The 25,851-nt window shown below is 43.1% G+C and overlaps 1 protein-coding gene across 6 annotated transcripts in view; it reads left to right on the top strand.

The window, feature by feature from the left end:
- ESRP2 (epithelial splicing regulatory protein 2) overlaps positions 1 to 25,851 on the top strand; it is a 187,503-nt gene that overhangs the window by 129,366 nt on the left and 32,286 nt on the right. For 3 of the 6 annotated variants that reach the window (XM_069653557.1, XM_069653535.1, XM_069653514.1), the window contains exons 12-16: positions 1,360 to 1,581; positions 2,746 to 2,944; positions 6,685 to 6,886; positions 11,781 to 11,952; positions 25,494 to 25,554. In XM_069653557.1, the coding sequence (XP_069509658.1) occupies positions 1,360 to 1,581; positions 2,746 to 2,944; positions 6,685 to 6,886; positions 11,781 to 11,952; positions 25,494 to 25,554 (856 nt within the window). The remainder of the gene's footprint in view (positions 1 to 1,359; positions 1,582 to 2,745; positions 2,945 to 6,684; positions 6,887 to 11,780; positions 11,953 to 25,493; positions 25,555 to 25,851) is intronic. The other 3 variants (XM_069653525.1, XM_069653549.1, XM_069653541.1) reach the window with 3 other exon arrangements.

The raw sequence follows: 25,851 nt of genomic DNA, 5'->3' as shown, positions 1-25,851 counted from the left end.
CTAGTACCATACGGTACCACTGATCATTTTGTCAGATCCTGGCTGTAAACTGCTCATAGGCAAAAAACATAGCCACTAATGGAGAATGTGCAATGCTTTTCCATTGTGCTGTCTGACCACCTTGTGCGTGTAAATGCATATTTAGCCAGCGAGCCACATACAATGGTAAAACCCAAGTGGGTTGCATGAAACCTTAAATACTATCCCTAAATATCAAAACAAGAAGACACTTTGCAAGTTAACTATAATATGAGATGACTTAATGCTTTAGAAATCCCAATCTGAATGTGAAATCGATTTTTGTTTGTATACGATTTTGATTACAAATAACATTTCAAAATGTCACTCGGAGGTTGAAAAAGCAATTATACCATTACTATGTGCAAAAATGCAAATTCGTGCTCAGTGTATCGTATATGCAAACGGGCAACCATAAAGTGCTAAGTGCATGATAATAAAGTGCTAATGCAAAAATGAACCTAGATTTCTGGACTCCGCATATCAAAATGGCATGCCTATAAACATGTTAAAAATACAGTATACAAACAGGATGAATAGCACATCAAAGAAATGCATTGCCATATTATAAAAGAGGGGAAGGACAGATAAAACCATGCTGGATAATCAAAATTCAAATATATGGCCCATTTTATGTGGCTGACTATGGCCACCAGCCATTGCCAACCTTCATGTTGTCCGAAAAGCCAGGCCCCAAGCCAGACAATGCAATGTTCTATGGAGATTTATGTATACATTGAGCTAAAAGTTGGAAGAAACCTCCAAGGGAACAGACCTGCAAAACCTGTATCAACTATATCAATAATTTAATTAAATGAACAAATAAATGACAGTGCCCCCTATATAACGAAGGTAAGAGGACTGGCTCATATCTAACGCCAGAAAATCAAGAAAACATAGAGAGGTGGATAACATGTATGCATAAAATCAGGTACACAAAGTATGAAGTTCCTATTCCAACTTGTGTCCTTTTTGGACTCTTAGTTTCGAGGTCCAGTATGTATTTAGTCTCCAGTTGTCTGTCAGTTCACGATAACCTCCCCTAGGAGATTCGGGTACTGAACAGATGCCAAAATAGCCAAACCAATCTAGTTTGTTGGCATGCTTAGCATTAAAATGTACCGCCATTGGCTAAGATGGATCCAAGTTTTTAATGGCTCTCATGTGTATAAATTGTCGCCTCGTATTCTACTAGTAATGCAATTGTAACACATTTCTGTTTCCCTCACTTTTAATGTGATGCGTTTTAAGTTGAAACATTATAGGATTACGTTGGACAAAAGTTTTGAATTCTGTTATTTCAAGCATCTACAAATGTTTTTCCATTTCTTTTGCCCACAGGTACTTAACAGATATTTGTCAACACCATTAATTCCTACTTTACCAGCACCTCTCATCCCTGTGATCCCACAACATTACCCCATTGCCACTGGTACTGTACGCGACTGTGTCCGACTTCGCGGGCTTCCGTACACTGCTGCCATTGATGACATATTAGAATTCATGGGTGACTCGACGGTCGATATCAAGCCGCATGGCGTTCACATGGTGTTAAACCAACAGGTAATGCATTCTTCTGGTGCAGGACGGGCCTTCTGAATTGTTTAGTCTGTATGTGGTTTCACTGTTCACGCTTTGTGCTGCACCATGCACAGCAAAGTGTAGAAGCATTATAGAAAAATGTCTAGCGCTTAGTGTTGCAGCTTTTGTCCTAGTTGAGATTTACCCGGAAGACTGGGCAGCTTATGCGATCAAAGTAATTGTCATGCTTACCCTAGAATATTATTGGATGTACACTCTAGGAGATATAAAATACTGCGATTTTAAACTGCAGCATCAAATATGTATGCAACGCCATACTAATTCTGTATTCTTGATGGCCTTTTTGCAAAATCTAGTTAAGTATTAAAGCAAATGTGTTCAGTTTTTGGAAAGGCAGCTGCTTTTGGTCCTTAAAGTGCATATATACTGCCAATATGTATGACTTGAAATCCTCAAAGTGAATGAAGGCAGTTCTCAGTAATCACATTTATTTTTACCACCTACAGGCCACTCCCACCTCCTATTAGTGCTCTAGTTGTATACTTGTATAACGCGGCCCTGCTGCAACTTGTTCCCCTTTTTCAGTTACCCAGTAACTTATTATTGTACAGTACTCGGCCGCTCTCAAAGGTAGGTCCACCACCAATGAATACCCATAATTAAACCATGATCCAAACCAAGTTTGAAGATGTTCGGCCTTAGTAGCCACTACCTCTTTCAGTTGGGAAAAGTAGACATGTCTCGAAGATTCCCTGCAGTATACAGTGGCTCACCCTCAGTTTCTCTCGTCCATGACTATTAAAGATGTGTTAAAACAGTACCTTTGGTAGCTAGGCATTTCTCTAGTCTCAATGTTTTCTCCTGAGATGGCAAGAATGTTAATAGACTAAGCTGTATTGCACTGGATAAAGGGTGTAGGCCATAAGCCGTTGCTTAACTCAACATTGTGGGCAAGGGACCATTAACTTGGCCGAGTTTGTCGACACGCCAAATAGTAAAACCTATATGAACTTTCAGAATGACTAAAAATAATGTAAGTTACATTCATAAAAAAAGTTTAATTCTGAAATTCATTGTATCCCAAATGTTCTCGGACGTACGTGTGCCCTGTAGAAATACGAAACCTTTCAGCGGTTTACTACTTTGTGAGTTGGTGCATTGTAATTCGTCTTTTTCTCATGACAGGGGCGACCATCGGGTGATGCGTTCATTCAGATGAAATCTTCAGATCGTGCTTTTATTGTGGCACAGAAATGCCACAAGAAAATGATGAAGGACCGCTACGTGGAGGTGTTCCAGTGCTCTGGGGAGGAGATGAATTTTGTATTAATGGGTGGCACTTTAAATCGTAGTGGTTTATCCCCACCGCCATGTAAGTTACCATGTAAGTCTGCAATTCTTCTGCTCTCTGCTGCTAAAGGCTATGTGGTAGGTGCTACAGCTTTGTGACCTTCTCACCTTTTGGGGTTGCTGTGATCATCAATCATCCATCTCAAGGCTGCGTTTGGGGGCTTTCTGTTTGGGTGTAGAGTTTTGTGGTTGGAGTCCTGTGGATGGGCTGTTTAATTTCAGTTGATTTGGCTAAGCAGTGTCTTCTCCAGTTATGCTTTTGGAGTGAATTTTTCTGAGCTGTGCAGTACATTTTCTTCTAGCAATCTCATTTCATAACTGATTTTGGGAGGAAATTGGATTCTAAAGCTTGCCCACAAATGCCTGCGATCCTGCCTGAGCACCACTATGCTGTGTTTTTTTTGTTGGTGCAGAGCTTTTCACAGGGAAGCAATTCCAGCACATTGACCACAATGGGATGCATTTGCTGAGCATTATCTGTACTGAGTTAAATTCAGAATGAGGAACCTTTTAATGTTGATCGCCATAATTGAAGACCTGGCCTTTGATTTCTTGAATGCTGGGTATCCGTTCAGAGCAATTTGCTTGATCTAACCTATGCTAAGTTTCTTTGTAATATTTCAAAAGAAAACAGCAGAAATATGTCTAAAGGCATGGGACCCACTCAGTATGTTTGTTAAACAACGTTCTAAAAATACAATCATTCTGGCCATTTCTAGTTAAAACACCTGGCTTTTAATTTCCTTTAATATATTGAGTTCAACTGCACAGATAATGGTCAGTGTCTCATTCTTGCCGAAAAATTGCAGTGACCCTCGCTTGCTGTCGGCATCGCAACAAATACCTTTTTGGCACAAGATATGCTTCTTGGGGTGTGATAGTTACTTTGAGTTCCATTAGTGATCTAGTTTAATCAGAGTGATTCGGGAATCGCCACTTGTTGCTCTGGATCGTAAGCCGTATGAACAAAACCACCTACATTGTTCTTTCAGCAGGTCTCTAGCAATTGGTAGTACACTGGTAAACCAGCTTGCTGGGTTTTCAGATTGTTACGTTGGCAAACGTTGTACTTAATTTCTTATTCTTAAAGAATGTGTTGATAACCCAGAAATCCTACGGGTAAACTGTAGGAACAATGAATGGCATTGAATAAGAAATATTTCCCTCCTATGTTTGAGGCTGCCTCACTGGAGTATTTATTTGGGGGGAGGGAGGGTCCCAGATTTTTGACTGATCTACTTTTTGCTAAAGGCATGACGGTGCAAAAGGGTTAACAATCGATGAACATGGTGGACATTTAATTGGACCATGCTCCACTATGGTGAAGCCCTGGGGAGAGCAGATGGCAAACCCAGATGGAATCTGAGGGTCTGAGAATACCATTGGTGAAACTAAATTGGTGAAATTTGATTTAATCTGTTTCACCAGAAGAGCTTTTTTAATTTAAAAAAAAACCTGTTTTGCCAATTTTTTTTAGGTGAATTCCTGAAATTTCTTTTTTTCACAATTTCTTTTTTTTTGGCCAAACCACGTCATTGAAAGAAATGTTATGCAGGAAAGTTAACCATCCAAAATTGCGTTTTTATAAGCTCAAAATGTTTCGTAGTGCCAAAAGACATTCGGTGAGAATTGCAGGCAAGTGGGACTGATTACACGTGTTGGCAAAATTTGCACATTTTTGTTCTTAATTCAACCAATGTTTTTGGCAGATCATTTCACCAACTCCTAAATAAGTATAACCTCTTGCTGATCACTCCTCATGCATTCTTATCTGTTCCAACTCTGCTGCAACCGCACCCTTATGTTTCTATCCCCCAAATCCAGTGAGCCGATGCTTCTTAGCCAGTAAGCACTAAATAAATACCAGAGCCAACTTTGTATATAGTTAGTTGACAAAAAAAATGCGTGTTTGACGAGTACAATACACTGGGTCTTAATAAATGTCATTGGACAAGCAGATGAAGTCCACTAATTTAAATTAGTTATCAAGAAACTTTCATTTAAAGGAACTGATTTTTTGCATTTTTATGTTTGGGAAAATGTCTCTCTTTAGATTACATTTAATCTACGTATGGCTGCCACATATTTTATTATGGCAATAAGCACCCGTTTGCTGGGGTAGGGGGCGGTTTGGGGAGGGAGGGAGGGAGGGAGGTTGTTTCACTGGCCGGCAATGACCTGTGGCCCACATACCATTGCAGCCCCCCGAATGGGTGTGTATGGCTATTGGCACACTGAGGCTAACCCTTGAGGTGCCAACAGCAATACATTTGGATGAATCAATGGGTTGCGGCGAGAGTGCATCCCATTCTTTCATAAAAAGGCATGCCTCATCTAAGGTGGCTGCCCTTTAACTGGATGCCGGGGCACCGATGCAGAGCTTCTCTTCATGAAGTATGTTGAGCGCTGCGGCCCTGCTACAGGTAAGTGGAGGGGGGTAGGCGAGAAGAGTGGGGGAGTGGGGGAGTAGGCGAGAAGAGTGGGGGAGTGGGGAAGGAGAAGGGAAGATGTCAGCTAGTTCTTCCACTGCTTGGTTAGCTCAGAACCGGGGCAACAATCGGTTAGATTCACCCCGGCTTTTGAGCAACGTGATTGGTTGATGCACCTGCCAAGGGTGCTAATAGGACATTTTCATCACACTGCTTTTTCAACAAGGTTTGCAATAGCCGTGGTGTGTGTTTGGTTCAATTGGATGATACCTGTTAGCAGGACAGCAGCACGTGTGGAAAAATTAGTTCCAAATGAAAAGCAAACCAATTGACAAGGGAAGTTAAAGGTGGCAGTTTGGGAAGGGTCTCGAAAAAGGTTAGAAAAAAAAAGCTAACTACTTTTTATAATTTGCTTCACAAACATTTGTAATAGGTTCCTGATGTGTATTTTGGGGGCAAGACTATCAAACATTTGCTCTTGAGCAAACCATTTTAGCAGCAGGTTTGTTGCTTAAGAAATGGGGAATGGAGCAAACCGTTTTAGCCCAGTCCATATTATGTAAACAAATTTAAAGACAAAAGGAAGCATTTAGCATTTTTTTTGCTGCAGAACATGAAACATGTTATGTAGAAAACTTAATGGAGTCGATACATGTTTAACTGCAAACCTTTGTAGGGTTCCATGTCCCTTCTATGAAGTAAATTACTTTGTGGGAATTGCTTTGACGTTTTACCTTAACTTTATTTTCATGGGGGGGGGGGGGATGTCCCAACCCCAATTCCCCCTTCACTCCTAATCCTGCCCCAAATCCCTCCCCACCAACCTTTATCACTTAACTCGCTCTCTATATATATATATATATATATATATATATATATATATATATATATATATATATATATATATATATATATATATATATATATATATATATATATATATATATATATATATATATATATATATATATATATATATATATATAGTGATTTCCACTAAGTAATTGACTTCATGGAAACAATAAACCTGTCTGTAGGTAATATGGATTGTAACAAAACCGGTTTGATCCATATGCTTTATATAATGTAAGCATTTGCTCATGTTTTAGCATCTGTGCAAATGCTAATCATCTTGTCCAGGGATGCATGCAGTCAGCCATTAGGCCCTTCCTATCCTAGAATATCGAAAATAAATAGTTTGGCATTACAGCTGGAGTCTCTGGATTGTTCCTCCGTCTATGTGGGCAGCATAGAGGATAAGGAGTGTAATATATGGATATCAGTTGCTACCAATGGACGTCCTGAATTGGCCTTTGTTGATTGACGTTTCTCTGCTTTGCTCTAGGTCTGTCCCCGCCAGGCTATGCCGCCTTTCAAGCCGCCACAGCAGTCCTTCCAGCAGAAGCTGCAGCAGCACTTTACCAGACGCCTGCCTTGTTTGCTGCCGCAAGGGGAGCCCATGCGTCTGTTGCAGCACCTCAAGCAGTCGCCTATTATCCTGCGCAAGCAACTCAGCTTTATATGAACTATACAGCCTACTACCCCAGGTAATTCAGATGGATAGGGGATGGCTTTTAATTGGAGTATAAATCTGTGGGAAAATGAAGGTAGCAAAATGATCAGTTTGCATACAAATGTCTTCTGCTTCGATTTTTCTAGTTCCCCCTTTTTTGTCAAACGCAAGATGCAAATGTACACCCCAAATTAACTCTCCAGGCAGGTGTTTCTGGGCACTTGTGGAATTGCTATTTGGATGTATTGCTTGCGCTTTGCTGCCATTTGCTTAGGCTCCAGGCACCTTGGCAGATTGTGGGTCTGGGGGAAAAAAATGCAAGTTTCTATAGTGCTGATGCATGCAGAATGGAAAAATCCAGAGCTCAGCATGCAGGTCAATTTCTAGGTATTTTGTTTCAAAAGAGTAGGTGCATTTATATCCAAATGCGAGCCTTGTGTGCCCGTGGTACTGGGATGCATTGGTTGGAACTGCAGTGTGTAAATTCTAGAGGGTGTAGTGTTCGGCTTTGTCTGTAAAATTGCCATGACTGGATGACTTAGTTTAACACATTGTGTTCAACTGGGAGTGTGTGTGTGGGGGAGCACGCAAAACTTGTAGGCTTGTTGTGGGGGAGCCTATGTGAATCCACATACCAAATCGTATTATGGCAAGGTGCATGGTAAAAGGCATGAAAGTAATTACAAAGCATTAGATGTCTTGTCAATGCATGATAAAAGCCTTTCAAAGCTAAACCAGCATGTCCTCCCCACAGTTGTACCATTGTCCTCTTTCAAACTGGTGCCGTTTCATTTTCACACTGGGTCTTATTGTACCCCATGTGCAACAAGGATCTGTGAATTGGTAGATGAGGGAAGGGGGCAGTCTGGAACTTTTGCCTATTAACATAGGCAAAGTATTGCGGGTGAGGCAAGAATATTTGGTTCAGGGAAAGGGCTGCATTAATCCATTTTACCTTCCTTTGTATGTTGGTTGGTAGTCTGAGAACTATCCCAAACCTCACTAACTCGCTCAGGTGCTGTGTGCAGGTGTTGCTCCCATAAACCATGGGAGCAACACCGACGAGTAGGAGTCGGAACCCTTGGCCATTTCTCCCAGAAATCTAGATGCCTGCACAGGCCAAAATTACATTTACCACCCTCTCACTTGGTTAGAAAGCTCCATAAATAACTTTTAATTTGCCTGCCTTTTTTTCCCTGAATCAGTTTTGGATCAGGGTGCCACGTCTGCAAAAGGTTCTTTCACCTTCGTAATCCCTCCGTCTGAATGCATGTAGAAAAAACGATCTTAAATTCATGTGCAGAGAGTAAACCATTTGTTGTGTGCCACTGAGCACTCTGGCTTCACTCTTAGAACCACCCATCAGATCTCCTGCGTTACAGCCTGTAGCAGCCACATATTGGTGCACAATGTTAAACCCATAATGTTGAAAATATGTGCACAGTACATATATTATCTAAACGACAAACGCTTAAAATAATTAAACACCTTAACAAAAGCAAACAGTCTTTTAAAAATTGGAAGTGTTCCCTAAAAAGAAATCCCAAACCCTCTTGTAGTGTAAGGCATAGTAAGATTCCGTTCAGCAAAGGTTTATTGGCACTAGTTCTAGTAGTCGAAATCCAACAGTAAACGCCATAAGTAGGATGGCTTTCCCTTGATTGTAATAGTGATCTCCTTTCTGACTGCACATCTACAGGCTTACCTCCCAGGCATAGTCTGGTTCAGCCTCTCGAGGTCCTGTGAGTTTAAACGTTCCCTTGCACTACTTTGCCTTCTTGATTCAAAGCCCCTGATCCTGCTTCTCACCCAGTTAAATAATTCATCTCTATCTTTTACACGGGTTGTGGCGAGGGTTCGATGTTCGTATGAAAGTGTTCCGTCTCCCTTCATTGAACATTTTGGTGTTGAGACCCGTGTCACGTGCGTTTGGATGGTCGGAGATCTTCTGCTGTCAAATGTTGTAGATCCAAGTAAAACATCTTCTATAGATGCACACGCTTGAAATACAGCCAAACATCCCGGTGACCATGTCAGTACACATAAACCTTTTAAAGTTCTCATCCTTTAGCTGAAAACTCTATAGCGTGCATTTTGGAGTCGTCATTGACAATTTCTGCAGGTATGCGAGGCCTACCTTTTTGAAGCCTAGCTTTTTTTTTTTTCCTTTTTTTGCTTGGCTATTTGCTCTGCTCTTTCTTACAATTGGTTACATTTTTCTTTGTTTTTATCCTTTTCAGAGGTAAGTTTTTTAAAATGTTGAATTTGCAATACAAATGGGGTTCATGAGTCTTTTCGTGTCAAGTCTGCCTTGTGATCATGAGGCATCTAAACTTGACTTTTCCAGACATTTTTTTTGTTGGGCCAGTTGCCTAAAACTATTTGGAAGGGGGTGGGAGGTGGGGTGTAAAAGATAATTCCCTCGAAACTCGAAGAAAGCTTTCATTGGCAGTCCCCCTTTTTCTTTTCCTAAACATTAGGTATTTTGTTGCCCAAATGGTAATGGGCTAGTCAATTCGTGTTTCGTTAAACATTGTTTTTTATTGAGCTTGATACCGAAGTGCTGAACAGAGTAAATAACACAATAAAAAATGAACAGCCAACAGATCAGTGAACATGCAGATGTGTTCACGCGTGTCTTAAAAGGGGGAAAAGAGGATATGGAACTTATTGAGAAAGGGAGAGTTCAATTTTATGGGTGCATGCAGAGCCAAGGAGTGGAAACAGGATGGGGCACATGGGGCACATGGGGACAGTCAAAAGAAAAGGGGATTTGAACTGAGCGAATAGGCTGAGGCATAGAAAGACGAAGATGAAAGCTCTAGAGGAAAGGCTATAGAGGCACTACAAAGGAAGTTGAAGAGTAGATGAGTTTCAAAGGAGAGCCAGTGTAGAGTGGAAGTGATGGTCACAGGGGAAAGAGTGCAGAGTACCCAGATTAATGAATGATGGAATGAAAGCAAGGTGAGAAGCCAGGAGACCGAGAGGAGCAATATAATAGTCTGGAGAAACCTACAGGGGATGCAGTTTGGTTGAGGTTAAAGTAAGGAACCAATGAGCTTTTTGGATATTCAACAACGTATAGCGACAGGACATGGAAGAGAAGAGAGGGAAAGTGAAGAATCGAGAATGGCACCAAGATTGCGGGTTGATGGAGGGACATAATGGTTGGTGGGGAGTCGAGGGGAATAGGAGCAGGGAAGAAACTGTTCAATTCATGAGTGAAGACCATGAAGCCAGGCAGACAAAAGTGAATAGTCAGTAAGAGGTGAAAGTGGCAAATGTGCATTTCTTCTGCATGGAGGGGATTAGGAAAGCCAAAGGAAGAGATGATCGAGGCGAGAGAAGAGGTATAGAGGGGAAAAAGCCAAGAACTGAGCCTTTGGGGACACCATGTGAGAGGGGCAAATTAGAGGAAGAGTGACCAGCCCAGGACAAGGGGGGGCGGGGATGGTGCACCCAGAGGGGGTAAGAATGAAACTATTTTAAAATGGTCCCGAAAGCCAAGTTGAGCAAGAGAAGGTTGAAGAATACTGTGGTCGACCATGTGAAATGCAGTGATGGGTCTAGAAGAACGCGAGGAAAGTTTAGAGTAGAGAGAAGTGAGTTGGTGACGAAGAGCTGTTTCAGTGGAGTGTCGTGGCCTAAGGGCAGACTGGAAGGGAGGTGAGAGGGAGTGCAGTTTAAGAAGAGCTTTTGGAATAAACCGTATATTCTGTTTTGAGAGAAATGGGCAAAGGGAAATGAGGCAGAAATTAGAAGGCAATGAGTGTTTGAATGTAGGCTTTTTTTACAATAGGGAACGATTGTGGCATGCTTGAAGTGGGTGGGGACAGTAGAAGAGGAGAGTGTTGGAGGGCAGTGACGAAGGCTAGAAGTGGGGAGAGGCAAGGGAAGAGGATCATCGGGGTGGTGGGTCGGTGGGGATGAGCTCTAGCCAGGGTAGAGGAAATATCCATCCACATCTGTGAGGAGGTGTAAAGTAGGTATCTCAGAGAAGGAAGACGTATAATAGCCTGAGAGGAGACGAACTAGCAGCTATGGAAGAACCAAGTGCATTGACACATGATGAAACGTAGTTTGGTGCAGATGAGACCAATGCATGGTGTTTAGTTTCTCTGCAGTCCGTATGTGATTATTAAATGTACCACATACAGAGTGATAACCCTTCTAAAGTCTGGGCTCTCAAAACCTTTGAGGGGGCGATTTGGTTTGCTCGGTTCAGAATGCTACATGATTCCAAGTTGTCTATACTGCAACTTTTAAAATGATGCTTTTTTCAACTATCTTTGACTGCGTCCGATTAGTGCTAGCACCCCCACACCTACCCTCAACCTCCCATTGTAAAAAGAGATGCATGTTTTATCAAAACTTTCACAATTGTGCACATTCTGGTGTACTCCTTTTAGAGAGAAACAAAGCTTCCCTCCATGCACAAAATTATAAATATGCAGATCTGCCCCCAAGATTTAAAGACTGTTCTATGCAGGATTAGTTTGTCACCTTAAGAAAATGATGGACTCTGTTTGAATGTATGAAGTGCGGTCTGAGAAACAAGTTAAGGTTGTCTGCAATGACTGTGCAGACTTGCAAGCTTCTCGGTTGATACGTGGCTACATGCTTCCAAAGGGTGCATTACAGGAATATCCATCTTCCCAGGTAAATCCACCAGTTGTCGCATCGGATAAAAGGGCATGCATTTTTCACATTTAGTAAATGGACCAACCAGGTTAGCTTGTTGGAATGCAAAATTAGTTCAGGTTTGTAAAGCCGACCCATTGTGATGTGTAGTCTTCATGTACCGAAATTGTAAATGCTAAAATAATCAAAGGTTGCATAATTTGGTCTAAACTTAACTACACTGGTGTTGCGGTTTTGAAGCCTCCAGGCATTGCAATCATAAATGGGTATTTACTCTTGTTTTGTAGCCCTCCAGTATCGCCGACAACCATGGGATACATTGCGGCCCCTTCAGCTTCGCTTGCTGCTTCAGCTGCACACACTCCAATGATGCCACAGCCCGGTGCCTTAGTTCGTATGCAGGGCTTGCCCTATAACACTGGCATGAAGGAAATTCTCAGCTTTTTTCAAGGCTATCAGGTGCGTTTTTGATCTTTGCTCTTCCATATTCTGCACTGAGTCTTCTTGGAAACAATGCATCCAGTACAGTGAAATCAGAGTTAGTTGATTAACCATGGTAGCCATCTTAACTTGACGTGAAAGCACTTGCCATAAAAGTTGTATTTTGGATGAAATGCAATGTGCCTGTTATAGATTAGTCTGTGTAGATGCACGTTATTCTTATTATACCCTGCCATGGACTGCCTTTCTAAACCATTTGGTCTCAACATGCTTAATGTCCTGAAATACACCTTGTAAATCTGTTCTAAATAGAAAGGTATTTATTGTGCTTGGACTTGCAGAGTGCTTTGCAAGTCATTGGGGAAGGACTCTGTTGGGGTGGTTCTCTGGTATACCAGAGGTTGTCTGGGGGTCCGTCCGACTCGCACGGGCCCAACATCCTTCCCCAGAATAAACCGAGGATTCAGTGAATGGCAAGTAAAACTGTGGTTTATCACAAAAAAACAGGGATCATGCATGCAAGACAATCGGGATTCTCAAGTACCTCTCAACTTTACAATACATGCTTCCCAGTTTTGTTGTGACATTGCGTCATCACATGGGCCCTTCTCCCCAAAAACCTATCCCTGGTGCGGCTTGTGTATCAAGAGTGGTATCCCTTATGGAAGTTCCCTATAGAGGTTATTCTGCTGGCCCTTGCATGTCAGGTGGCTAGCCTGTCCGTCCCCAAGAAACTGTCTATTAAATTGTTAGAGTAGTAGGCTTACCATTGGTTCTTGCCCCTTGCCATCCACCCCTGATGTTCTATTCTGTGATTGGCTAGAGCTGGTCTACCCAGGCCTGGGAGAGTTCTTAGCTCTCTGTGCACCTCTTCAAGGTAATGTGAAACGATTGTGTCTGTATTGTATCTGGTAGTGTACCACCGTTGTCCAGGAGAGTGCGTATCCACGTTGCAACACACTGCATCTGGTTTGCTGGGATCGGCTCTCCTTTCCCACAATGGGTGAATGCCCACTGTCTGGCTCGACTGCATCATGTGCTTGTAGATGGTTTAGGGTGAAAGGATCGGATACAAAGGGAGAAATGCAATTGTTTCGAATCAAAAGGACCGAGAAAAAAAATGGAATGCACTTTCTTTTTTGTTGGGGCCCCCACCACACCCCTCAAACCCCTGTTTTTTGGCCATAAACCACAAATGTAACCTACACCAAGGCCCAAAAGACATTTTTAAAAAAGGCATTCGATCACTTTTTTTTCGGTCCTTTTGAGTGTATTGTATTCAACCCTTTTGAATTCGACCCTTTGACTGGACACCCTTGTAGACCACAAAACCAACCTCTTGAGCCTGCATTCATGAGGATTTATTCATTTTTTGTGCAGCTGGTCCCTTGTCGTCTAGGGTTTGTAATGTGACCATGTGTCCCTGACCCCGACCGTGAGCCTGCTTTGCGCTCGGTGCAGCCTATAGAACTGTGTAAGCATGTTCTTTGTGTATACAAATGTGTGTTTGTGTAATGCCGTGTAGGGCTGCGAGTGTGCTTCATGACTAACGCTGCTATGTCGTGTTGTCACTAATAATGTCTGCATCGTGGCTTCTTGGTGCTTAATCTGGATTGTCCATTAGTCCACAATGTGTCCCCATATACCTGTAAAGATATGCACTGGATTAGGTCTGAATGGCTGACTGAGGGGATACCTTTCTTTGTACGTGTCAGCCAGTGGTGCACCAGGGATTTATCCAAAATAAGATGGGTGACTTTGGGCATGCCTAGCTCTACGTCCAGTCATGTTCCTGGGGGTGAGGGGCATTCCTGGGAACCTCTCCAACCCGGTGAGAAGCAGTGATACAAGGGAGCAGGGAGCTAACTGGATTGGGTGATGGTGGGCAGTTGGGCAGCAAGACATCCACATGGAATCTGGGGAGGAAACGGCAGGGAACAGATTTCCCAGTTTTGGGTTAGGTGGGGAGTAAAGAATTCCTCTAATGCTGAAACGACCAACGTTCTGAACTGAAAACGAACGTGCACATTTTAGTCAACAAAATGCTTTTCACGCATGTCCTCATACCAAATAAAGTACACAACTAAGGGTACAGCATCGTGCAATAGTCTAGTTGGTCACCTCAAAAGTGCTGAGAGATTAATGTGGTCACTCTACATATGTAACCTGCTGTACCAGCTTCATCCCTCAAGGAATGCAATTTTGCATCACTTTGAGCCACAGGTGAGGCAGTAGCTAACCAGTGACTTTTAAAGCCATTCTCTCAGCTTGGCAGTATTGGGAACTCTTGCTTGGAGTTCATAGGTCTACGAAGACAGTCCTTTTAAGGGAAAAGCCTCTGCATGTGCCTTCATGTTTGGGAGAAATCCCATCATGAAGGTCTGAAGACGCGACTATATTCAATTTCACCAGACTTGTACGTCTACTTACTGTGCAAACTATAACTGCTTTCCTGAATGCTATATATACAGATGGTGTGTAAGTGTTTGGTGAAGTGGGGGCTCTGTGGATAATCAAAATTGTTCCTCTTCCGAGTCCCTTATGGTGCTTACAATGTGTTGATACCACAAATGCCTTTTGAAAACATTGGCCACTGCAAGAAACTGCTCAGCTGATTCCTCAGACTGGATCCACTCTTTCCTGAAAAACAGAATAATGTTGGGGAGAGGTTAGCTCAGAATTAGAACCAATACACTGCATGGTCCCTCAATGAGCATGTTTGTCTCCTATATTGTTTAACTTGTATGTCAAGCATCTTTGTGATCAGCTGACTGTTATGGGATCCTATTTCACAAACTATGCTGATGACACCCTGTTCCTTATGGCACTGAGTGGGGATCACAGCAAATACTCAATTAGGCTGGAGCATACTCACAGGCTTGTAAAAGCATGGATGTCAAAGCATTGGATGTGCCTGAACAGTAAAAAACTGAGCTGATATTAGGCTCTTTGCAGGTTGGAGCAAAACTCGATCCTGAATATGCCAGCATAAGTGAACTGTATAAATGTCGTACACTGTTAAAAGCTCTACAAGTTCACTTGGAAGCATCACTTGGTGCAGAAGGGCACATGGACGGAATTGTGCCAGGTCACTATGCATCTCCTTCCTCAAAAAAAGAAAATGGACTCTCCACATCTACATAAGGATAACTAACATGCAGAGGAACTAAAAACTCCTTCCCTGGTTTGCCCCTCAGGGCTGCCACCCCCAAGCACAGACTGCTCTCTCTGAGCAAATAAACTTCACTAACATTTGCAACCATCAATACAGAACCTTGCTCCTTCTGTAAGGGTCAGCCACACCCAAACCCTAGACCTGCCACGTCTAGGCACCACCTCCCCCACAGTCTCTGCAGTCTGAGCAACTACATTAGCGTCCAGAAATCCTTTGTTTTCACAAACAACTCCTAACATATGGAGGTAACATGAATAACTTGCACTGCTTTAGAAAGGAGACAATCAACACCACCACTAATGACCACTTCTCTCCAACACACAAGCAATGAAAAATAGTGGTGACTCAAAAAAAGAGCACATAAAACAGTAACTCAGCCATAAAAGGCGTGGTGTGTAAGGTATGCAAAAACTAAATACTGTGCGATGACTGCACGCCAGCACATAGATGAAAATAAGTGCTTGCTAAAAAATGTTATATTTCAAATTGGTAAATGTATACTCCACTAAATCACTTGCCAGTGTCTGATGCTTCTACATGTCATATACCATGACCACATGCCAGACAACTAAACTCAAAACCCAACTACACTGGCATATGACTCTGCGTGCCTCAACAAAACCACTCAGTTAAATGTCAAAATGAAGTGTGCCAAAAGAAACTACTAACCTTTGCTCAAAAGGCACAAACTGGCAACTCTGACCTTAGGCAAGGAGCTACAACATTGCTCCTAAGCACCACTTTAAGCGAATCAACAAACTGCACTGGAGATGGGTGTGGGCACCCACTCTACTTCGTGCCTCACACCCTACCTTTTGTATGGGGCTCATCCCCATACAGCGTGTAAACAAACAATATATAATCTGTCTCCAGGAAATCCCAGCAGACACTTTGCTCTGGTGTTCCATGTAACTCTCCACCTAGGATTCAAATGACTACAATGCTACAACTCCACTTGTGTCCCATAATTGTCCACATCTCGAGCAAAACAAATCGCAGGTTTAAACTATGGCAGCACACCTGGCTAGCATGTGGGTCGCAGCATATCACTCCATGTGCGCTGCTTCTTAAACGCACACATACTACTACAACCAAACTCATTCATGTCACACCACAACATGCACACTCACTCAACTCGCTCTCCAAATACTTCATACATGTATCACTACAACATACACATCTACACCAAAACCATACACTTCAATAAATATACACTCTGCACAGATAGAAATGTAGCAGAATCTAGGGATGTACGACACGAAGCAGAAATGGTGGTGATCAAGTGGCATTCGGAAAGTGCACACTAATTTCAAAGAAACCTTTTTAAACATCACAAATGAAATAGCTAAATTCCATCATCTAAGAAAAACATTCAAGAAAATATTCTGTGTAATAAAAAAAAATAAAAACACCTTGGTGCGTGTTTATATTGCAATCTGGATTTGACCTCTGTCCATCCGGGAGTGTGTGGGGGTGGAAGTGATTTAAGTCTTCCTTCCATATCTCCATGATTCCCCTGGCTCACAATTTGCAAATGGAAGCATTGTTGGTACGTCTTAAGCCATCAGCCTCCTTTTCATGGCATTTCCTTATCTTCCACCTGGATCCTATGCGTCCTTCCCTAATCCCTTTTTAGAGTTTGTTGCAGCCCTTCAGGTTAAACATGGGGATTGTATGGTATTAGGAGATTTTAACATGCGGTTTAATGGCCCTATGCCCCTGGGTTTATCCCAATTCCATTTCGGTGAGGCTAAGCTGGATTTGGAACTGGCACATTTGACACATGCTCTGGTGTTTAGGGGAAGTGGATACTGTGGTCTGACCAGTCTCACCTCTTTTGACATTCTGGGCCCCACAGGGCAGGCTAAACGACCCCCAGTTAAGACTGACATAACTAGCTATCCTCCGAGATTGTGTCTCACTGCAAGGCAGTTGGGACTATTGACTTTTCTCTACTTTCAGGTATCCTAGTTGATATCGCTAACCATATAGCCCCACTTAATTTAGTTCGGGCCTGGAAATGTCCTTTTGAGCCTTGGTTCACTGACTCTCTTAAAGCATCTCACCTGCAGGTTAGACGGGCAGAGCGTAAATGGCGCTGTGCGTATGAATCTGAGAAGGCTTCTTTCGGTATCTTGCTAGAGTATACCATCAGGATGTGATAACAGCTAAACAATCCTATTTTATTAGCCAGGTAAAGCTCTCGCTTAATCAATCCAAAGATCTCTTTTCCTGTGGTTAATAATTTTTCTTCAGCCACCCGGTTCTTCCCGACGGTGCCAGCCTCTGAAACCCTTTGTGACTCCCCGTCACATTTCTTCTACTCTAAGGTAGTGGATATTCGTGATGACCTCTCCAGGCTGTAAGCAGCACATAGCAACGGCTCCAACCTGTAAAAAGTGTGGATGCCGACAGTACAGGATGGAACGTTTCCCACATTCTCGGCCAATGAAGTTCTTCCGGTAGTGCGATGTTTGAAGTCTGCAGGCCCATCTGACCCCATGCCTCTGTCCACTCTGAACAAGGTCTTGCCGGCCATGATCCCTCGGGTTGTGGACGCAGTGAACTATACCTGTCAAACTGGTATGATTCCCCACTGAGTTGAAGCAGGCTACAGTGATTCCACTTCTTAAAAAAACCTTCTTTGGATGTATCGGTTGTGGCAAATTTTCACCCTATTTCTCTTCGTTTTTTTTATGAAGCTATTAAGAGTGCCTGATAGCGCCCCTTCTTTTTTGGAATCCTCCTATTCTTTTACTCCTTTCAGTCAGGCTTTCGACCAGGACAGTTACTGAGTGTCCTGGTGTCTGTGGTCAGTGATTGCACCATGTTGGTGGATCAGGGCATAGTGGGGGCTCTTATTTTATTAAATCTATTGGTGGCATTTGACAGTCTACCACACCGTTCTATTATCTCACCTGCAGACAGATGGCCTTGCCCTGTCCTGTTTTGTATATTTCCTCACTGATGGGAGTCAATCACTCTTTGCCTCCTTTTCTATCCTCTTCATGCACATTATTCTGTAGAATTCCACAGGGGTCAGCCTTGTCCCCCATGCTTTTTAACATCTATATTCAGCCATCGATTCACCTCTTTTCCCACGGCTTCTGCGGTCCTACGCTGACACTCGGATCCTGGTCCGTCTTGACCGGGACCAAGTGACTGCAGCCTCTGAACTGCAGGAGTGTTTCTCTGCAGTGGGAAACTGAATGTGTGAGCTGGCTGAAGCTGAATGGTGACAAGACCGAAATCCTGGTGATGGGATCCCCTTCTGATTCTGCATGCTCCAACTCTTTTTGGCCTCCCACCCTGGATGATCTCCCCATCCCGGTGAAGGTGGTTATCTCAAGTCAGTGCTGTCTGAGACTGGATACTTCCTTCTTAGAGTGCTGAGCAGAGTTCTGCTTTTTTGCCTGAATGTCTGTGACCGCTGGTAGTGGCATCCTTAATTACCAGTCGGATTGACTACTACAATGCACTCTAATCTGGCACAACCCTTGGGTTGATGCATCTTCTACAGCGGTTATAAAATCTAGCAGCTAGGGTGGCTACCACCTCCCCCTATGGAGCCCACATGAATCCTGTGCTTCGGTCCTTGCACTGGCTCCTGGTGGCTCCGAGGATTAAGTTTAAAGCTCTGAGCTTGGTACATTGTGCCTTTTTTAGGCAGGGCCGGAATACCTGCAGGACCAATTTCCCCCCTACATTCCGGGCAGACCTCTGCGTTCCAGTGATGCCAATCTAGTTGCTATCCCGAAGGTCCACTTGGCCCGTGGGGGTGGTCGTGCTTTTTCATACGCAGCCAGTAAACTCTGGAATAGGCTTCCTTCTAGCCTTGGAGGCTTGGTCAACCATCTTCAGTTAAGACGGATGCTAAAAACCTTACTGTTCTAGGGCCATGGCAGGGGCCAGTAGCCTTTAATTTCACTGCGCCAAGATGCCTTCGGATGAAAGTGAGCACCACAAATGCAATAACATTTTCACAACCATAACCAACAGCAACATAATTGAATATTAGTTCAACTTTCACTGCTACAATGACTGAATGCATTTATAATTTCTACATTGCATAACCGCTCTTCATAAAGAAAACACTGCTACACTACTCATTGTAGCTCTAACTTTAAACCCTACACAATTCACCACTAACATGCATCCAAACGTTCAACGGCTCCCAATATCAAATTAATTTAATTTATGTGATACTCTGCTCTCCATCACATAAAAGCACACAAATTGACTGTCATTCATTGAAAGTTGCTTTACTAAATGTCATCTACGGTGCTGATGCATTAAAAAAAAAATCTCACATATTCACCAAGTTGTAGGTAAAATGCTTGCATTTGCATGGAGCATGAACCAAAACAATCCGGCACACTTTCCCTCAGGGCTCCTACATACATGCTCCCAGCGCTGCCACATTACATTAAAACCTTGCGTCTTGCTCCTAACTGGCACGACACTGCACCAATGCCGCTGAACTTTTCACTGAACTGTATCTGTATGTGTTTCTCCGATGTTCATAGTGTCCCCTCCAGCTAGCGTGCTATGCCAGTAAAGTAATTCAAAACTCTCAGCACTGTGCTTTAAAGATTACCTTGAGAATGCCCCTTAGAGTCGCTGCCTCTGTCATCGTGTGGACATTTCTGATCCAAAACGTACTGCTGCATACACTGGCGCGGTGAAAAGACCCTCAAGTTCCGTCTCAGAATAAACTTTCCTATGCGTGCGTCCTCACGCAGACAACGCTAACGGGGCCACTCCTCTAATGCCCAAGTCCAGCAGATTCAACAAAGCTCACTGATGGTGCCGACTCCAAAGCATGCATTCCAGCCCAACAGTATGGCTGGAACGCAGGGGCACTGCTGGGCACGCGCTCCCCAACAGCCAGCATGGACCAACACCAGGCCCAAACCCACTTCTACAGGTCTTTGCTCTACTCACTGATGCTGCAGCATCAAACGGCACCCTTTTGGATTTCCTGTTCCACAATTGACCTTTTTCTGGGAGTGTAACAGCGCTCGATGGTGCAGCCATCCAGCCATTGCACAATGTCCATGGTCCAAACGTATCCATTATTGGCTGCACTTCTGGGTATCACTTTGTGTCGAGACCCTTCCTTTGAGCACCAGGACCACGACTTCCTTTGGTCCTTTACAGGATTTTCCTGCCTCATGGGTACCTCTGCAGTACTTTTAATCGTGACCTCTCGAGTGCAGATGCTTCAGGCCTCCTGATCTGCACTTCACCATGAGATTCTCAACACACACACATGGTCAGTGCGTACCTCTATAGCTAGGCAGCCTGCAGGACTTCTGTCCAGTTATTTTTCCAACTGCAGGATCACCGTTTCTCTGGGTGAACACTTGACATCACAAGTGTTACTACTACCTTCCTCGCTCATGGCACTCTACAGCAGCGCAGCCTCTCCAGCTTCTTACTAGATTTCTGCAGCAGCTGCTCTACCCCTTCTCGTATGGGTTCTTCAAAGGACTCTTTGTTGCCAAAATGTAGTATCTTGGGTGGCCTGAATAATTGGGCAGGACACAGGAACCACTCCAGAGCCAGCCAGATTAAGGGGGGGGGGGGGAGTAAGTGAGGAGCGCAGGTAAGACACTTCTACTCCTTCTGGACATCATTCTCTCTCCTAACCATCCTCCAAGGATCCTCCGTGAACCCTGTGTTCCAGGCCCCTCACCACATTCCAAGCTCCACTTCACTCACACACACGCAGCTCATCCTGCCAGGTGCTAGGTCACTACACTAACCTGTCGAAAGCGGTTCAAAATGCTTCTCTTTCAGTAATTGACTTTTGAATCTCTTTCGGCTTCAGTCTGTCCCATAAAGCACTTATCCCCATCCTGATAACTGGTCAAGACCTTGATTTCTCTCTCAGCTTGTTGGTTTTTGTTGCCCTGTGTCACATGGTCCTTGTATTTTCGCCCTGATGCCTACAGGCTTTCGATGTGTTGCAAACAAATTAATGAAAACATAAATTGAGGTATTCAACAAGGGATTACACAAACTATCAGTGGCTAGGTATTGCCTCAATTCATTCTGTGAAGGGTTTCATTTTGTGTCCTTAATGCATAGTGGAGATTTAATTTGGGCTAATAAAAGTGGTTCTTTGCAATGGCTAGTATGGCAAAACTGTATGCATGATGGTTAAGCTGCAGAGGAGATGGTTATGAGGGTGACTACAGAGCCTATGGGTCTCTAACCACAGCTATTTGTGGCCCTGTTGGCACTGGCCCTTTCCCAGCGTAACCCAATGGTACGGACACTTCCATTGTGAAACATCTAAATGGTCTGATTTATCCTAACCAAGTGCAGTAGAAGCATTCACACACTGACCCCAGCACTGCAATATCCTAAATTACACTCTACAGGCTCATGAAGCAACCAGCAATGCACAGAACCATGTGAATATACACTGACCTAGAAATGCACACCGCCTCAAAGGACTTTGCTCATTAAGCAAGTGCTAACTAGGCATACTGTAGTCTGTGATTTTCTTTTTCTGGAGTTGACTGGCGCTGCTGAAACTATGAATATTCAAATGTAGACTTCCTCACACTCGGTAGAATGAAATCTGACACTGCTGTTATAACTGGCCATAATGGCATCTGGCCTTGGAGTGAAGTGTGCAAACCCAAACCTAGCATTGATATCAAAATTGTGCATAATGGAATCTGGCTCTGCTATGGTATCTGTGCTAGCTGAACCCAGTGCTTAATAGAATAGATAATGACATACAAATAGTGCAACTCGACAGTGCTCTGCGCATCTGACATGGTTTCAATACTTGAAATTTAAATGGTTCGACTAATTTAAATGTTGACTCCATACTAAGAAATTGGACGTTCTTGGCCTTTCAAGGTATTATCTGGAATATACTCTCAAAAGACCTGGCATATGGGGGCGGGAGAAGAGCAGATCATGTAGCTGCATGACAAAGGATGATACTTCTGGTCATATGATATGAACACCTGAGGTATGATACCAATAAAAATAAGTCACCAAAACATTAGTTTTGCCCATTTTTTTATTCTTTTATCTGAGAGTTTAGCACTTCTTGGTCCTCTGTGCTGACCTTATTAAAGCGTCGGTCTGGTGCCGTGTTTTTTCCAAGGATAAAAGTGTCCTGTACTATCCAGTATTCATGCACAGTTGTAATTTGCAGGCTTTCTTACTTGTGCATACAAAAGATTGTGTGACTTAAATGGCTTTCTTGTATGATAAGCCCATAGATAGGACATGATCAACAATTTTAACATTGTAACTGCATTTAAATGCTACTATCTTGTCTAGAAGGGACTCAAACTTTTGTGGACTGATTAGTTTGGGTGACGTACAAATATTGAAATCACGTAGCGCTCCCAAATACCACCCCACATTTGTGCGATTTGGGTGCCCACTGGGGTCTTTTCTAGTTGGAAGCTCACTAGAAATATGATTTTGCCTATGCTACCAAATTTTTGTTTGTCCAATTTTTGCTTCTGGTGGCAATGAGGGGCATTGATGACCACGGGGCCATACTAGAATTATAATACTGTTTCTGAGGTAGACTTAACCTGGTGAGAACTTTCTATCTTTAGTCCCATCCAACGGAAAATGAGGATTGAGGGGAATAGTGTGTTGTGGTGAAGGTGGAATCGTTTTTTGGATGCTGGTGCTACCGATAGTGTTCCATTGCTAGCATGAGCCTGTCAACACTAAAACACTGCTCTTCTCTGGGGGACTCACCAAGTCCCCTAGGAGCAATGGGGCACTTGTATGGACCTGTGGTAGATTGCTGACTACTCTCCCCCACAAGGCCCTCAATCTTTTATGCCCACTAAAAGACCGGACAATGGTATTACTCCTAGCCACCTTTATTGCTGAGTTTACAAAAAAAAAAACATTAAATCAATCCAGTTGTGGAATCTCTTGAAAAGCAAAGATTTCATATTCAAAGACCATCTCACTTCATAAACATATGGGCAAATCTGAGTATTCCAATAGCCCAATACTAAGTTCTTAAGATTTACAAACGAAATCCAAGTATAGACAATACTATATTTATAACGGGCCTTGGAGTTAACTTCATTTAAACTATAGTTTCCACACATGTTCATCCATCTAAAACATCACTTCAACTAACCTCCGTCAGGTCACACCCCAATGGCAGAAGCCGTGGGGCTGCAGCCAATAAAACGTGTACCACTATTATTGAGCTAATCTGCAAAAGAACATAATTTTACATTTCAAAATTCGACCTGTTCTGTCTTTCAAAACAATTGCATGCCAACTTGGGATAGAGTTAAGTAACAGCAATACATAGTTTAGAAACCGTATCCAAGGGAAGAATGAATTCATGTAAGGGGCATCTATCCAAGGACAATGAATGACAAGGAGGGGCTAAATGATGAACAATTTATAGATTGTAGGCTCCCTGTATCCTGATTTCCTTTTTGTTCTAATGTCAACAATAGGTTACTGGATTAATGTTACATCTTTGAGATCAGTTTTTGATGTTGATATGTGAACAACTTGTACAAGAAGCAGAGAAGTTGCCACCAACTGAGCCCTTTGGAAAGATGGATTCTTTGAACTTAAACATCCCGATTTTATGACTTTATGGGGCCATCATTTATTGAATATGTAGATATGCCCAAAGGTTCCTCGGGGGCATCATCCTCTAAACCCATTATATAATATAGAAGGATTACAAGAGATAGAAGGGGCTTGGGGGCACTGATGAAATCTGTTCCTTAGCTTTCTGAGATTCACCTACATGTTTGGGATGTACCACTTTTATCTTCAAAACTACTAGCTTTTCTCATAATCCTGGTACATGAAAGTTTTACACCATTTATCAGTGAGGTTTGTGTTTCGGTGTAGTTCATTTTGTCCTTTCTATTTCTTTGCTTTTATTTACACTAATTTTAAATGGAATAGTTTATTGAATCAGGTTGCTCTGAAATTGCCAATAGAGGGAGAATCATGATGGTTATTCATTGAAGCTACCTCAGTACCCACATGTGGGTCACGATTATTCACCAGAACTATCTGGGCTGACAAAAATAGCCCCCCTGCGCAGGGATGGCCAAGGTCTAGTAGCCAGCAAAAATCCTTCCACAAAGGACATTTTTGACTTTGTGGTTAATAAGGACTTCTGGGCCACAAGCTTTAAGTCCACATTTTCATATAGTGGAATAAGAGCTTATTTAAAAATGTTGTGCTGAGATTGTACACAAGCCGTGGTCCTCGGGTAGTATTGCCCTCTAAGTGTGGTGAAAAGGGGGTCAATTAACAAGATGAAGAAATTACTTTCTTGTATTGCTTCTGGGGCTGTTGATCTAACTACTTCAATGGCCTGAACTTGGCACAAGGTTTGGCTTCTAGGCGAAGTGTTGATCGATGAAAGAACCCCTTGTTGCATTTCCAGACATGTAATATAAGCACCTCCTTGAGGTGGAGGGAACAACCTCAACAAATACCCCCAGACAGAGAACCGCACGGAGAGGTAACTTTAAATCCCCTATCCGGGGTGACTGGTATAGGAGAAGTCTCCTTTTTAACAAGCAAGTTTGAGTCCCCAATAAATCTATTGCACAAGGCATAGGAAGCCACCATATGAAATAATCACAGCGCAAGGAAGGAATCGGAATTTACAGTCGCTCACCCAAAAGATTCAAGGGTACCAGATCTATTCCAGCACACCATGTTATCCTACCACAGCTGCCATGGACTGCCTCAGATTTCTCTCAGTCAACGCACTCCCTGCAATGCACTCTTCACTAGGGGTGAGCTTCATGCGTGATCGCAGTTTGCTAACATAATTCATTCCGTCCCCCCAACTGCTTGGATGGAGTAAGGATTTCTGGTGCAGTGTAGTGAGACGGAGCTTGGGTTGGTGTGCACCTGGAGTATGTTTGTGTTCCTGTGATGTCTGTAAGTCTGCCCAGTGGTGGCTGGTTAGATGAGCCTACAGGACCGTCTGGACAAATTTGTGTCTGCTATCTAGGCACAAATTAGTCTGTGACCTCTGTATGGAAGAAGCCGAGTATGTAATCTCTGCAACAATCTAGGTGCATAAAAATCGGGGGGAAAGGGGTGGGGGAACAGTAGCAAAATGAGGTGTACTGCAAGCTGGGAATTAATAAAATGGGTCACTTGAAGCATATTACTTCATAGAACTTCCTGTCACTGGTTGGTACCAATTCAGCTTGAGACTGCAGACCATCATTCCAAGTCACTTACGGCTTTTGCCATTTGGGGGGGGGAGGAGGGGGTGAATCTAGCATTTAGTTTAGCTGTATATCTGTAGAGTGCTCTCAATGTTTGTACATTTAATTTTTCCGGACTTCTGACTTCCTCTCTGCTTTTGCTTTTCCGCTAGGGTAATCCAGCCTCCCCAGATCCTGATTCTTGTCAATCTGTGTGTTATGCCTTACCTCCAGGTGGGATTATCCCTGTTTTTTACGGGTGTTTCTCTTTGGTGCTTGACTGCATCTTGGGCTCTTACAGATTCTTGACTTGATGTGTAATGCTTCGTTATGGGAAGACCCAAGCAGCTCTTGGATAAGGAAATCTTGACTCTTCCTTGGGTGGGCATGTTCTTCTGTTTAAGGTCAAATATAGTCTAAATCCTGCTTCGCTTCCTTCTTGGGCAAGCTTTCCTTTTCACATACTTGATGTTTGCAAGTTGTTTCAAAGTAGTTCTGCTTCCTTCCTATTGCACACCCTCTTTGGTTATT

The sequence above is a fragment of the Ambystoma mexicanum genome, chromosome 1p (assembly GCF_040938575.1).
Source record: "Ambystoma mexicanum isolate Mex_15411 chromosome 1p, UKY_AmexF1_1, whole genome shotgun sequence".
NCBI classification, from domain to species: Eukaryota; Metazoa; Chordata; class Amphibia; order Caudata; family Ambystomatidae; genus Ambystoma; species Ambystoma mexicanum.
Note: the sequence above shows the minus strand (reverse complement) of the source record. Positions and strands in the feature narration are given on the sequence as shown.